Source organism: Lissotriton vulgaris, chromosome 9 (genome assembly GCF_964263255.1).
Source record: "Lissotriton vulgaris chromosome 9, aLisVul1.2, whole genome shotgun sequence".
Classification (NCBI taxonomy): domain Eukaryota; kingdom Metazoa; phylum Chordata; class Amphibia; order Caudata; family Salamandridae; genus Lissotriton; species Lissotriton vulgaris.
This window is the reverse complement of record NC_141697.1, coordinates 631,837,955-631,853,822: the sequence shown is the minus strand read 5'-3', so window position 1 is coordinate 631,853,822 and position 15,868 is coordinate 631,837,955. Positions and strand designations below refer to the sequence as shown.

The following is a 15,868-nucleotide window of genomic DNA, read 5'->3' as shown; positions in this document are numbered from 1 at the left end:
CCCATGCCAACATTTCCTACATATCCGCATTACTCACTCACCTTTTTTTGCCCAAACTCTTTTTCCACAAGATTGCTCACACCAAATTCCTGATCCATTTCCTCCAAAAGTTTTGCCTGAATTAAAAAAAATATATAGGTTTGTTAGTTTGTATCTTGGGTTGCAGAATTGCAGAAAAGCAGCACTGGGTGTTTAAATACCAGAGTGAAAAAAGGTCATTATATAAGGCTTTCGATATTCAGAATTTGTCAGTGTTGTCCAGGTATATGTTCGACTTAGGTTTTGCAGTTGTTCATCATAGAAGGCACTATTATGGTAAGGGTTTTGCAGGGGAGCTTCGTTACTCTGTGGGCTACTGCACCCAGCATTAACTGTGACAAGCCGCCTAGACTGAAGACCCAGCGCATATATCTGGAGAAAATGCATAATGCTCTACTCTCCTGAGGCAATATTCTTCAGCCAGGAGCTACTTCATCAACTATATTGTGGGTTCCAGAGCACTGAACAATTCTGTAAAACCCATCTCTGCATTGCATGCAAATTGCTTGTGCTTAGACAACTGTTGCATTTTTAAAATTCAAAGGTAGCTTTGGAGCAATTCTCAATCACTTGTGCCCTGGTATTCCACAAAAATAACCCAAAAGCCTATTTAAAAATGTTGTAACATTTGTTTTCCTGGAAAACAACAACAAAAGAGTGTTCCTGTATTAATTAGGTACAGATATAAACGGAGCACAAGAAACCAACAAAGCCCATTAGGTTTGTTATGAAAGCCCTCACTCACCGACCTGGTCGGTGACTTGCTTCATCATCGGGCCCCACTGGGTGTGACCGAATGTCACCCCATTGTGCTGCAACACCAGATTTGCTGCGGAGCTGGTAATGTGAAGAGGTGAGGCTATGTGGTGAGTTATGTGAACAGAGTGAGGTGGTGAGTTAAAAATGCCTTGTATGTATCAAAATTTGTTTTAATATATGATAATCAAGGGCAAGGTTAAAAAATGTGTTGGTAAGCAAGGCCAACTAATTGGATGGTCTGCTTCCAATAACATTAGGTGAAGAAGTGGTTGGTCAACATGTTTCAGCCGGTATGGTGTAATTAACCTGGCATTCATCACGACCTAGAGTGAATAAACCCCGGCGGTATGGGCACGCTAAGGCCCACCCTACCAAAGGACTTGAAAGTAAAAAGTGTCTGTGAAGTGCAAAAAAACGAGGGGGCTTCACCAACCAAAAAAGGCGGGACGCACACAGCCTCTTGGTCTCTGATTAAGAGACAAAAATTAAAATTAAAAGCACTTCACAAGGGATGAACTTTCACCCCATAGACCGCGGGAGTTATGTCACTGACCATGTCATGAGTGATGTAATATGTGATGTCATCAGCAGTGCATTACACGCGCAAGTTATAGTGAGTGTAACTAACTATAACGTGGAATTTCAATGGTTTTATGTCAGCAAAAGTTCCAGGTAACTATAACGTGTGAAACCTATGGTTTTTTCAGTGAATTTAATAGGTTTTTTAAATGCTAATTCCTAACTATAACTGGTGTGAAACCAATGGTTTTTTCAGTGAATTTCATAGGTTTTTTAAATGCTAATTCCTAACTATAAGTCTCACTTTATAAGTAAGACGGTTAACGCTCTAGTTGTTCTTTAGAACACTCTGGTACATTCTATCATTGGGCTATAGTTGGGCTACATATGGCTGATATTTGGGCTACATTTGTTTTTTTTTGTCTCTGGTGGCCATCTTTGGGCTAAATTGGGTACACTGGGATACATTTGGGCTACATTTGGGTTCTAACATATATATAGCCCAATGTAGCACAATATATATTTTTTTCAAAGTTAATTTTCGTAAAAACCACTTGAGTATAGCAAAGGCACGTGTGGGTCCCTACTATTTTTCCCATTTTTTTTTATTATTATTTTTTTTATTTTTTATTTTTTGCCTTGGAGCGCTCCCGGTGCGCGCCCCTGAGAGCGTTCTCGTTTGAAGCGCCCCGGTGCGCGAACCGGGAAGCGTCCCGTTAGCGCCAATGTCACGAACGAAAACATGATCGTGACATATCGCGTAGCCGCGTCCCCGTGATACGCATGGCGTAAACGCACCCGGAAGCATTCGACGAGCTTACGTGACACGCCCCTGGGCGCGCCCCGGGTCGCGTAGCGTAAGCGCGTCGGGTCATGTGACCTGAAAATAACACTTTTGATTGGTTCACAACATTTTTGTTTTCCATATGATGAAAGACCCCACCTTTTTTCCTCATTTTCACTTTGTTGTTTGAGTGAAGAAGACTGTGAAAAATGGCTTCAGTAGTAGCAGCTGCAGGTGCATCTGGACCACCACCACCTCCACCACCACCACAAGACCACATTGGTGGTCATGAAGAAGAGGAGGACGAAGAGGAGCAGGAGGAGAGGCAATATCTGCCTGAGGACACTCCCCCATACAAACCCAAAGAACATTTTATTTGGGAGTTTTTCAAAATGCCAAGGGGTGCCAAAAAAGTTAAAGCAGCAAAGGTCACTTGCCTCATCTGTGACCAAGAACTGTCAAGAGGGAACCCAAACAGGAAATATTCGTTTGGGAACCACACAATGATAAGGCACATGCAGAGGAAGCACCCAAACAATTATTAAAGAGCTGAAGTCAGGCAACTGGGCAAGAACCCTCCCCATCCTTCAACTTCAGGCACCTCCAACCAACCCACTCCATCGGGTGCAGAGGCTAGGGAGATGGTCCCTAATGTTCAAACAAAGTTTTCCAAATTTAAATTTGTTTGCATATATTGCAACAATACTATATCTTATGGTGAGCAGAGCATCACTTTACTTAATCGAGCTGCAGACAACCATCACTGCAGCAAGCAACCTTAATTTTTTTCTATGTTTTGCTCCAGTTGAGCTGTTTGCAATTCCCTGTCTTTTGTTTCACCCCAGAAAAACTACAAAAAATATAAAATTGTTCCGAAAATCCCCCCCCCAAAAAAGTTCCAAAAATCAAAAAAATATATAAAACAACAAAAAGAAAAAAAACAGTTCTTTTCAGAACTACCTCCCATTTATATAAAATGACTTACATTTTTAAACTCTGCCATTCTCTTTTTTCCCTAGTGCGCTCCCCGGTGCGCGTACCTGGCGCTCCCCCCGCGCAAATCGAAAAAAAAAATAATTTTTTTTGCCCAGCGGGACCCTTTTATAGCCCCCACATCAAACCCAGGGGGTCAGGGGGGTCTACCCTGCCCCCTTATGGTCAATTCCCCCTTTGTTTGGGCCACCTCTTGTGTCTCGATCCTACCGAGAAACAAGATGGCGGCCGCTCCGGACTGTTTCGAATGTTTACAGACACCCAAGAACCAATCAGCTTTCTGCGCGCAAGTCGTGTGTCGCGCCCGGAGCGCTCCCAGGAGCGCGTACCGGGGCGCTGCTATAGATATATATTTTTTTGATCCTAAATTACTCAAAATCCACTGTAGCACATATCTTGAGATATAGCAAAGGCACATCGGGCTACCAGTCAATACAATTTTGCAAAATTTGGTGTAAATCCATTCAGCCGTTCGGGCTAAAAGTGAGGTCGACCGCCCTATGGAAATTAACATGGGGAAAAGGCGTTTTGAGACCCCCCCTTTTATCTCGGCCCCCGCTTGACGCATCCCCCCCCCCAAACTTTCAGGGAGGGACCGGAGCTCGACGAGGCCATTTTGAGGAAATTTTCAGGCAGATTCGTCAACCGGCGCCAAAGTTATTCCAAATAGAAGAAATGCGTTACTTACCTGTAACAGCAGTTATCCAGTATTGGTGTCTTTCATAGATTCACATGCCTGAATCATTCCCCGTCGTCGAGACGGGAGCCTCCGGTACATAAAAAAATAATGTCCTATAGACATACATAGAGAAAAGTAGGCCTAAGGGCCTCACCTTAGTAGCCTATCTCTGTCCTTTTGTAAAAAGGACCAAGAAAAGTAGGCCTAAGGGCCTCACCTTAGTAGCCTATCTTTGTCCTTTTGTAAAAAGGACCAAACTCTTACAGCGAGCCAATCAGCTAACACCTCCTTCTAGAACCTTCCTGTCAGGAGCCTCAGTCTCTCAGTTTTTCGTATGCTCCAATCTGGGTAGGCGTAATACAGTTAGAGAGATAAGTGAGTCCTTCCAGGGGAGGCGGGAGGGTTGCATGTGAATCTATGAAAGACACCAATACTGGATAACTGCTGTTACAGGTAAGTAACGCATTTCTTATCCAGTATTAGGGGTGTCTTTCATAGATTCACATGCCTGAATCAGAGTGGTCAGCAATACATTATGCACATTTCTGATGTAACCATGTTATAACAGTCATTTAGATAATACACTTATTACCATGTGACTATGAAACATCAGTATACATTAGTATATAACAAAGAAAAGATGTGCATACCAGCAACGGATGGCGGGATGTTGGAAGGCTCACCTCACTGGAATAGATGGCGAAGCACCTCCAGGCCCACTGCTGCATCCTTCATAAGTTCAGCATCCAGGCAGTAGTGTCTGGAGAAGGTGTGCGGTGACTTCCATGTCGCCGCCCTGCATACGTCCAGAACCGGCACTCCAGCAAATAGTGCCGATTATGTGGACATGGCTCTGGTGGAATGAGCCTTGATCTTGGAGTCCAACAGCCGTCCGGCCCTGTCATGGCAGACGGAAATTGCCGAGGATATCCACCTTGAGATGCTTTGTTTAGATAGTGGCATACCCATCCTCGGTCTACTGTAGGCAACAAATAGTTGAGAAGATTTTCTGAAGCTCTTTGTTTTGTCGATGTAGAATGTTAGACATCTTTCGAGGTCTAAAGAATGTAGTGTTCTTTCTGCTGCGGTGGAAGGATTTGAGAAGAAAAAACGTAGCAAAACCGGTTCATTAAGGTGAAAGTCTAAAGGCACTTACGGGGATAAACTGGGGATTAGTCATCAGGACCACTCTGTCCTGTTGAAATTACATGAACGGCTCCTGGATGGGAAGAGCCTGTAGCCCGCTGACTCTCCTTGCTGAAGTCAAAGCAAGTAGTAGAGCAGTTTTCCATGAAATGTATTTGATGTCCGCCCGATGGATGGGCTCGAATGAGTGTTTCATGAGTTGGTTGAGGACTAAGTTGAGGTGCCACGTGGGTGGGACCCTTCTTGGTCTTGGGAAGGATCTATAGAATCCCTTGAGGAACTGATTGATGAGCCTGCCGGACCAAAGGGACGGTGATTTGAAAGTCCTGGTGAACCGTGAGATAGCCACCAAGTGTACTTTTATGGAGGCGTGTGCCAGACCCGTTTGTGCCAAGTATAGGAGAGATGGCAATAGCTGTTCAGGAGTAACGTGGAGTGGTCGCAAGCCTTTGTCTAAGCACCACATGCAGAAACGCTTCCATTTTAACGAGTAAGTTTTGTTAGTACTGTCCGCTCTCGCTTTTGCCAGCAGTCTTGCGGAATGTCTAAGTGACAGAACTCTCTGTGCTCAGGAGCCAGGCCGACAACCTGAGCGATCGCAGGTTCGGATGTTGTACTTGCCCGTTGGACATTGTGAGCAGGTGCGGGTGCTGTGTCAGACGGATTGGTGTCTGGATGGAGAGGCGATGAAAGTTCGAGAACCAGTGTTGCCTCGGCCAGAACGGGGCAATTAGGATCAGTGTGCAAGGCTCCGCCTTCATCTCCCTGAGAACCCTGGGTATCATCGGAAATGGTGGAAAAGCGTACGTAAATACGTTGTATCAATCAATGGAAAAAGCATTTCCGAGTGACCTTGGTTGGGGATGCCAGCTTGCGAAGTTTAGGCATTTGGCGTTCTCCCTGGTGGCAAATAGGTCGATCTATGGTGTTCCCCATTTCGAAAAGATGTGATCTACCATCTCCGCGTCAAGTTCCCATTCGTGGAACAGAGACCTCTGTTTGCTTAGAGCATCTGCCATGACGTTGTCCTTGCCTGGGACATACTATGCTTTTAATGTGAGACTGTGGAGTACAAGCCAGTTCCACATTTTCTGCGATTCGCGAGATCGCATGAGCGAACGCGTTTCTCCCTGCTTGTTCAAGTAGTGCATCGTCATAGTGTTGTCGGTCCTGTTGAGTTCAACAGGAAGGTGGAGGAATGACAAGCAGGAATGACAAGCCTTGAGACAGGTATTGAGATGACAACCACCATTGCAGGGCTCCGACCATCTGAGGATTCACTTTTATGTGGTCGTTTGATGACCCTGTGCATCAGACCCACTGCTTTGAGAGCGCCTCCTGTAGAGGTCACATTCGTAATCAACAGTGAGGAAACGGGAGGATACACGATGACATAATCCCCAGGAGGGATTTGAAGAGGCGGACTGTCAAGACTTTCCTCGAGGCTACTATAGCAGCTTGTGCAAGGAGCTCGTTCATCCTCTCTCTGGATGGGAAAGCTTTTGCTGACCATGTGTCCAGGGTTTCACCTTGAAAACTGATGCATTGACAAGGTTATAGGTCTGAATTTTCCTGATTGAGGGTGAGACCCAAGCAATCGAAAAGCTTTAAACAGGAGTTGGAAGACCTGGATGCGTCGTCGGATACTGAAAGACTTGGTGATGGCAATGCCTGAGATATGCCGCCACCGGGGAACGACATATCGTGAATATGCGCGGTGCAGACTTGAGCCCTAAAGGCAGAACACGAAACTGCAAGTGCCTGCCCACTACTGCAAATTGCAAGTCCCTTTTACGATTCCTGTGAATTGGGATATGGATGTAAGCGTCCTGTAGGTCTAGGGACGCCATGAAAATTCTGCTATTCCAGCAGTTGCAAGACTTTCTGGATTACCATGTGAAACCACTGTTTCTTTAGAAATTTGTTGAGGGCACTGAAGACCAAGATTGGTCTCCACTACCTGTCTTTTTTCTGGATCAAAGAGAAGCGGGATTCAAACCCTTTTCCCTTCTGAGGTGGAGGTTCTCTCTAGATTGCTTATTTCTACAGCAAAATAGAGTTCTCTTGAAGAAGCAGCCATATGTTTTTGTTATTACCGCGGTCCTTTATATTGAAAGGACGGCTTACCAAAGGAGGATTGCTTGTTTTGCTGTTAATAGCGCTGTTGGTCTTGCGGTCTAATCTGGCCTGAAGAGCAGGAAAACTTGCATTGCTAATTTCTTCTGTAGGAAGACTTTGCTCTTCCTCCCTTTCTACTAAAGGATTGGTTCTTATACTGAAGAGTGCCTAAAGCTCTCGCACTGTCTGCTTCGTTAATTTTTTGTGCCAAATAGTAACTGGCTAGCATATGGCATGTCCAAAATATTTGTTTGCACCACAGACAGAGGACGCCAGACTGCTACTCCAGCCAACTGACGGAACCCTGTCATAGCGAAATCAATCGCGCAGTCTATAGTATCTGACGCCGATGCTTCACCATCTAGCAGAATCCTTTTTACATCCTCTTTGGTTGAATTTAACAATTCCGACATGTATGGGGCTGTGTGTGCCCACATTTGTCTATGATTGCGTCCCAAGAGCCTTAGGGTGTTCTCGGCCTCTACCGTCCTTGTCGACATTGAGGAAAACCTGTTCCCAATGTTGCCCACTCTTTTTCCTTCCTTATTAGGAGGAAGCGACCAAGGGCCCGAAGGATTCCTTGAGATCTTCTGGGCCGCCTGTGTCACTACGGAGACCGGCTTAGGATGTCCTGTTAAACATGCCGGTGCTGTATGTGGCGCCCTATACTTCTTATCCAACTGAGGGCTCACCGGTGATACAGAGGAGGGGTTCTGCATGACCCTTACCCCTTCTGACTATAGGTAATCGATAATCGGTATTGACCTTACTGCCTTCATGAGAGGTTCTTTGAAGTCAAACAAGAAGCAGTCCAGTTCTTGAGAGGCCATTGAGATCTTAAAACGTGGAGCAGCCCTCTCTACCACATTATAAGAGATTCCAGAAGTGCCGTCATAGGCTATGCTATCGTAGACTAGCAGTCAGACAAGGCCGTCCTAGACGAAGCCATAGACGATCCGTCATAGACGAGGCCGTCATAGACGAGGCCGTCATAGACGAGGCCGTCATCGACAAGGCTGTCATCGACAAGGCCGTCATAGACGAGGCCGTCATAGACGAGGCCGTCATAGACGAGGCCATCATAGACGAGGCCATCATAGACGAGGCCATCATAGACGAGGCCATCATAGACGAGGCCATCATAGACGAGGCCATCATAGACGAGGCCATCATAGACGAGGCCATCATAGACGAGGCCATCGTAGGCAAGGCCATCGTAGGCAAGGCTGTCGTAGGCTAGTAGTCACAGGCGAGATCATCGTGGACGAGGCCATTCTAGACTAGGCCCTTGTCGACGCCGCAGACAGGCCGTCGTAGACGAGCAGGCAGACGAGCAGACATAGGCGAGGCAGTCATAGACAATGACGATGCTGTCATAGATGAGGCCATTGTAGACGAGGCCATCGTAGACGAGACCATCGTAGACGAGGCCATCGTCGAGGCCGCAGAAAGGCCATCGTAGATGAGCAGTCATAGACAAGGCCATCGTCGACGCTCTCGTCATCGACGCTCTCGTCGACGCTCTCGTCGTCGACGCTGTCGTGGACGAACCATCGTAGACGAGGCCATCGTAGACGAGGCCATCGTAGACGAGACCATCGTAGACGAGACCATCGTAGACGAGACCATCGTCGACGCCGTAGACGATGCTGTCATAGACGAGCCTTCGTAGACGAGGCCATCGTAGACGAGGCCATCGTCGAGGCCGCAGAAAGGCCATCGTAGATGAGCAGTCATAGACAAGGCCATCGTCGACGCTCTCGTCATCGACGCTCTCGTCGACGCTCTCGTCGTCGACGCTGTCGTGGACGAACCATCGTAGACGAGGCTATCGTAGACGAGGCCATCGTAGACGAGCCATCGTAGACGAGGCCATCGTAGACGAGCCATCGTAGACGAGCCATCGTAGACGAGCCATCGTAGACGAGCCATCGTAGACGAGCCGTCGTAGACGAGGCCATCGTAGATGAGGCCATCGTAGACGATATTGGCTTCTAAGTCTTTACCTCAGGAGGTAAAGAAAACATATTTTTGAAGGGTCCCTCAACCAGAGGAGGTGAGTTTGACGGCTCGGAAGTCGTCTTTTTTACCTGATTTTTCTCCAGAAGCAAATCCTTTACTCTCCTTTTCCACAGAGTGAAGAGATTTAGAAGGACTGCGCCCAAAAAACCCATGAGTGGTTTTTTTTTTAGGGCCTTCTCAGAACGTTCCCCTGAGGAATGAGTCTGAGGAGATTCTCTTCTCTTTTGAGGTCTCCTAGACGTTGAGGACAAAGCCTCATCACAGTAACTGGAGAAAATAAAAACCTCCTTTCTGGTCTTAACCACATTAAAAAGCGCCCTTCACAACCTCTCAAAAAACGTACTTGACAAAGTGCGACATACCCTGCAGTCTTTGGCCTGCGGTATAGGCAGCAAATGCGGTCAGTGTGAGGAACAGAGAAGAGCAGCCTCTTGGGACAAGATGCACAGGCTCTAAAATCAAACCCTTTCTCCTTAACAGACCTTTCTTTAAAGAATGTATTTGAAGATAATCCATAGTAGAGAAGAATCCTTGACAACAAAGTCATTTAATGAAGTGAAAAATACAAAAACTGAGCAGAGCTCAGAGGAGACTCCCTTGCACAACGTGCGGTAGAAAATCTGAGAGACTGAGGCTCCTGACAGGAAGGTTCGAGAAGGAGGTGTTAGCTGATTGGCTCGCTCTAAGAGTTTGGTCCTTTTTACAAAAGGACAAAGATAGGCTACTAAGGTGAGGCCCTTAGGCCTACTTTTTTGGTCCTTTTTACAAAAGGACAGAGATAGGCTTCTAAGGTGAAGCCCTTAGGCCTACTTTTCTCGATGTATGTCTATAGGACATTACTTTTTTATGTACCGGAGGCTCCCGTCTCGACGACGGGGAATGATTCAGGCATGTGAATCTATGAAAGACACCCCTAATACTGGATAAATTTGAGATTTAACATTGAAAAAAATCCTAACTATAACTACCTACTGGCGACCGCCAGTAGGATATAGATAGATATATATATATATATATATATATATATATATATATAGATATATAGATATATATATATATATAGATATATATATATATATATATATATATATCACAGCCTTGGCTCAAAATTCGTAGTCCAATGTCGCTCTTCCACCGGTGCTGGCTACAAAGCAGAGCCCCGCTTTTAAATAATCCACAAATCCATCATCCGATAGAGAAAGTCAGCACTCACAGAGGATTTACTTCCCAAATTCCAAGGTTTATTTGTCAGATACTCGCATTCATGCACAACACCAACGCGTTTCGCAACTCACTGTTGCTTGTTCACGGTAAGGGTACAATGTCACAGACACCTCCTATATTTTGAAAAACCCGCCACAAACAAATGTTAATGATGTCACTTCCTGTCCAGATGACAGGAAGTAGGATGGGAATTGTAGTTTTTTAAATTGAATATCTATTATCGGGACAGCTCTTTCCGCGAAAAGGAGTACATATTTCATTAACATATGCCTCTATCAACATTGTCTTTCCTGAGTTTGCAATTCAATGTAAAGGAAAGTCATAAGTTAAATGTTTGGGTAATACATCCAATCTATCGTCTGTTTCAATTCTTATCAAAAAAAACAAACGAAATACAATCTAGCCCTATAGTGGGCAAGGGGGGGGGGGGATTTAAGCGGCTGTTTAGAATGGAGCTCTCTGGTGAGCAATTTCATCTCCACGATTAACAGTCTATAATTTAACCCTCTTGTGGGCCAAAGTTCATATGCTTTTACTTCCCCCCGATTATATCTGATCCAACCCAGTTGTGATGTTTGTTGTTAAAATCCCAACCACCTTCACACTTTATATTTAGCTGTTCACCAAGTACAATGTTTATCATTATTAATTCTTAATACAGAAAAAATTGCGCTGTCCCTAAATGATTCAATTGTTTCAAGAAACCATAAGGTTCCACCCATATGTCTATAATGTCAAATTTTTCTTATTCGGAATCCTACTCTTCTCTCTCGCTTAAATTGCAAAGAAAACAGGTACACAAAAAGTTCTCCATTAGTCCGATTATTTACAAATGTACATAAAGTTCTTCACTTTGATTCAGTCCCCAGGGGCTCATTGTTCGAAAATTTAGAATTTGTCTAGATTCTCTGCATCTAAGTTGTTTTTCTTGATCTCCTCCCCTTTCGTGTGGCAAGATACATTCCAATGCATATGTCTTTAGGAGTTTCCAGTCACTGTCATGAACCAACTCCACATGCTTTGCAACAGCATTACTTTTATCCTTATTCACTGTTGCTCTAATGTGCTCCAGGATAAGTTTTTTAAAATTCATTCTTCGTGCTGCCGATGTATTTGAGCGCACACGGACATTCAATCACATATACTACATGTGTGCTTACACAATCAATCAACTGGTTAATTTTCCACCATTTTTTGTTAGGAAGCATTACTTCTTTTTTGTTGATTGCGATTTGGCACACTTTACATCTTTGACATTTGATGAATCCTTTTGTGTTCAACCATTGAATTCCTTTTTAGGTCGAGCAGACCTACCCTCAATGCGTGAGCATTGAAGGTGTCTGCTTCAGACCTATTGTGGCCCGTATTTAGGAATGTGGACAGCTACCAGACGCGCGCTTTGACGAGGTCAGATTTCACCTCGGGAGCGAGCGTCTGGTAGCTGCGCATGCGCGGTGCGAAGCCCTTGCTCACACACAGGCACAGGCAGCCCCCACCCCTCTGCATGCACGCACGCACACACACACAGGCGCGCGCATGCACACGCAGGCATACGGCACACATACAGGCACACTATCCCCTACCTCGCATTCTCTCTCAGTCACACACAGTCACGCATGCGCACACACATTCCCTCGCGCACACACGCACGCACACATCCCCCCCCCTCCCCCCCAGGCATACACACAGGCACGCACGCACGCACTTCACATCAGCCCTGGGCCCCACTCACCGACTGCGCTCTTCCGGCGGGGCTCCTCACGGCGCGGCACGTCTCCTCATCGAAATCGGGGCTCCCTCAGGTCAGAGGAGCCCCGCAACAGGCACCACACTCCTCCTTCTCCCCGGCCCCCTCCTGGGGACCCGGGCTACTCCGGACGGCAGGGCGCTCCATGCTCCGGTGTAGTGTAGTTCCTAGTTTCCCACTAGGCCCTGCGCATTGGAATAACATAAACAGTAGTATCGACGTAGAAGTGCGGATCTTCCAGGCCTCTACTGACTATGCTAAACTTAATTGGGTGTGTTACCAACTAGCTCAGAGGTCACTGGAAACTTTCTTCTCTGCATAGGAAGTGATCAGCTTCCCTGGCACAGACAAGAAGGGATTCAGCTTTCCAACAACCGTGCAAAATGACAACTTTGCTCCTCAGATTAAGAGTCAATCTCTAGGGTCGTGTGAAACAATAGACAGTTATTTTACTCAGTCAGGTTAGTGCAGTTTACTTTCACAATAAATAGAGAGACGGGCGTTTGTCAATAAAGGGTTAACATTTATTGAACAGTCTTTCTTCTCGTACAAGAGAAATGTATTGCCACAATTGCAAGACTTGTTATGATAAAAAGTACGTACAGTAAGATAAGTATTGCGAGATAATACTGTAAAAGCATAGATATGGTTTCTTAGCCATACAATGGTTTAAAAGTAATAAAACATATATACATTCATATATACATTAGGCTAAAATACTCAACTGGTGCTTCTAACTACGCCTACCCCAGTGTACCTGACCTAAGCCTAATACGTGGGAGGGGAGTAAGTAAGTAGCTTTAAGTTAAGTTGGTTTTGCCAAGGTTTGCTTCAAGAATTCTCACTAAGGGTTTAGTCAACACCATACCTCTGAATAGAATGATGAGGTCTGGTATCTCCTTCAGGGGGAACTCGGTATCCCAGTCACCCGCAAGGGTAGACCAGAAACGCTGGAGCTGGATTTCTCTGCAGGAGAAAGACAGCGTCTCTCTTCAGCGCGTCGAGGAGGAGGAGGGGGGACAGCGTCCGTGGGCAGCTTGGCATCTGCTGGGCTCTTCGCAGAGGGACGGCTGTTCAGCTCCTAAGCTCACCATCGTTCGCGCTTTAGCAGCGATAATGGTATCAGCAGCTTCACCAACAGCAACGGGGCAGCCGCAGCATCAGCGTACTGCATACAGCATACAACATCAATGGGACACCAGCTATTGCTTAAGGCAACGTTGGTAATATTTATACCTGACAGGTGCCTGGTTTGACGTAAGTTTGCTGGACTTAAGACGTCAATTAAAGATGTCACTAGGAAGTGATAGCCATCAGTTGCTCATTAGAGTTCCATTACTAATCAAAACACAGCAAGCGGAGATTTCCAGGTTTGCTGAGTTTTTATCTTGTTGAAGAACTCGGAGTGTTAATCTAGGAATATCAGATAGTGACTTCTGCTCTGTCATTGCACTAATTGGTTGCAAAGGAAGTGGCAGAGAACTATTCTGGAATGTGGCTCTGTTCGTGTGAGGCCAGAGATGACTTTCTGAATATCGCACTTGAACGGTTATGCCAATATAGGGAATAAATGGATTTATAGCCGAATAGGGGCATAAGGTCACAGTATCGATCAGGAACCTAGATAAACACGCAACACCGGCAGCTCGCGGACCTCAAGAGGCGGGACTTCCGGTCGGCCGCGAGCGGATTGGCCGGCCGGCCAAGAGCTTCCGGGTCGCCGCGGGCAGCGCGGCGGCGCCCATAATATTTTTGCTTTGTTGCTGGTTTCACCTGGGCGCATGGAAAGCCCTCGGTCAGTAATAGCAATGGGAATGTCGAGGCGTGGCGCAATGAATGGGACGCACGGCGTGAAGGACCGTAAGGCGCTTGTTCTTCATGGAGTGCTGCTATTTCCACCGAGCGCGGGAGAAGAGCAAACGTACACAGAAGACCCTTGTCCTTTGTCTTTGAAGCACCAGGTTGTCCTGGGTTACCAAATACTTCACCAAAAAAGCCCAATACATCAAAAATCCATTTAGGCAGCGCGAGTGAAGGATGATGCTCTCTGGTATCGATCTCCGGCATTAAAAGTGGCCCGTCCTCACAGATATTTGGTTTCCGTCTCGCTCGCGGTGAATGTTTTGAATGAAACAGCAGTGCATGTCCCTTGTTGGCGGGTCTCGGAAACAATGGAGACCAAAGGTTGCACTTTGAAATGTTTGCTGCCTTCGAGTGGCTGCGTCTCGACAGTCCCTCCCGACGTGCCTCCGTGCTCGGTTTCTAGTCAGCCGCCATAGATGAGACTCGCGACGCCTCGTAACTGTACTTCACGCGCTCCGCGATAGAGCCCCAGACTCTGAGGAATGCGTGCACGAGGCTGAGCCGTGACGCCAGTCCTGGGAGCGCCCCACACCTGCATTCACCGTCCCCGGAATTCTGGGCTTGGCATAGCATATCATATCACCCAGTCTCATCCGAGGGGCACGGGGACGGCGGCGCTGGCTGCGCGAGCGTGATGTAGCATTGATTAAACATGCACTTGGCACTTGCTGAAGGAAGGACGCCTGCAAGCCAACGTTCCAGACAGCCAGTTGCATAACAATGTGAGATGGCGCTGCCTATTCATTGTCATGCCAAGCACACTGTAATCCCGTAACAGTGAACTTGCACCGATTGGAGGGCGGTGCCGAGTTGCTACACGTTCCCCGATGAAGGGTTGCCTGACCCATTTAGTCGGTGGGGCGCCTATATCTATCTGCTGTGTTGACCATATTAATATTTTAGGGTATTATTAATGTATTTAATTCTGTGTTCTTGCGTGTTGACACCCGGATGTCATGCCGCCGTGAATGCGTCATCTTTTTCCGAGTTGGTGTGAAGATATCACAATGTTCTGGTTTGCTCATTGGATTGTGCGTTAAACACGCTTCCTAAGTGCATTTGGTTCCATTTCATGAGACTGATAGCCCACATGTGATGCTTGAATTTTATGTTTGTATGCTATCACATACAGTGGGTTTTTTGGGATAAATATTTTGCGTTGTACTACTTTCCGGGTTGAATATTTTCTTCTTAAAGCCATCGGGGAAACTGAAAAATCAGCGACTGGGATAACATGCCCCTGCTGAGAAGCACTGGTACTCTCCCATTAAAAGTATTGCACCCCTGCTAAGAAGGACAGGTACATTCCCATTAAAAGTATTACACCCATGCTGAGGAGCGCTGGTTCTCTCCCATTAAAAGTGTTGCACCCAAGCTTAGAAGCGCAGGTACACTCCCATTAAAAGTATTACACCCATGCTGAGAAGCGCTGGTTCTCTACCATTAAAATGTAAGTATTAATTATTTTTTTTTTAAAAGCCATTGTTATTTATAATATCAATACATCTAACTCACGTAAATACAACACATATTGCATTAGAAATGCTATAGGTGTCACATTTGCGAAAGTTAGAACTATTGGCATTGTAAATGACAAAGCTTTTAATTTCCCTATTTTCAAAACTAACACATAAATAAAAAAATTGTCATTTACAATACCAATAGCTCAAACTTTCCTAATGCGAGACCTATTGCATTGCAAATGCTTGTTTCTTTTTGGTCCTGTCTTGGTAGTGGCTCTGTATAAGTCTGTCTCTTAGGTTTCTGGCCCGGCGATACGTAACAAGTGGGTGATTTCCCATTATTTTGCCCATTGTTTGATCTAATTGCAATAGTTTCCAGTTCTTTCTCAAAATATTAACAATTTGTTTAGATTCTCTTGTATAATCAAGTATCAGTCTCACTTTTCTTTCATTCAGTTCTTGATTTTGGGTGATGTTTATTGCTGCTTTTTTAGTTATCAAGGCATCTTTGC

At 45.8% G+C, this 15,868-nt stretch overlaps 1 protein-coding gene across 1 annotated transcript in view; it reads right to left on the bottom strand.

Moving 5' to 3' along the window:
• Positions 1-15,868, bottom strand: part of SART1 (spliceosome associated factor 1, recruiter of U4/U6.U5 tri-snRNP) — a 598,340-nt gene that overhangs the window by 325,010 nt on the left and 257,462 nt on the right. The window contains exon 6 of the mRNA XM_086938291.1: positions 42-116. Within this exon, the coding sequence (XP_086794417.1) occupies positions 42-116 (75 nt within the window). The remainder of the gene's footprint in view (positions 1-41; positions 117-15,868) is intronic.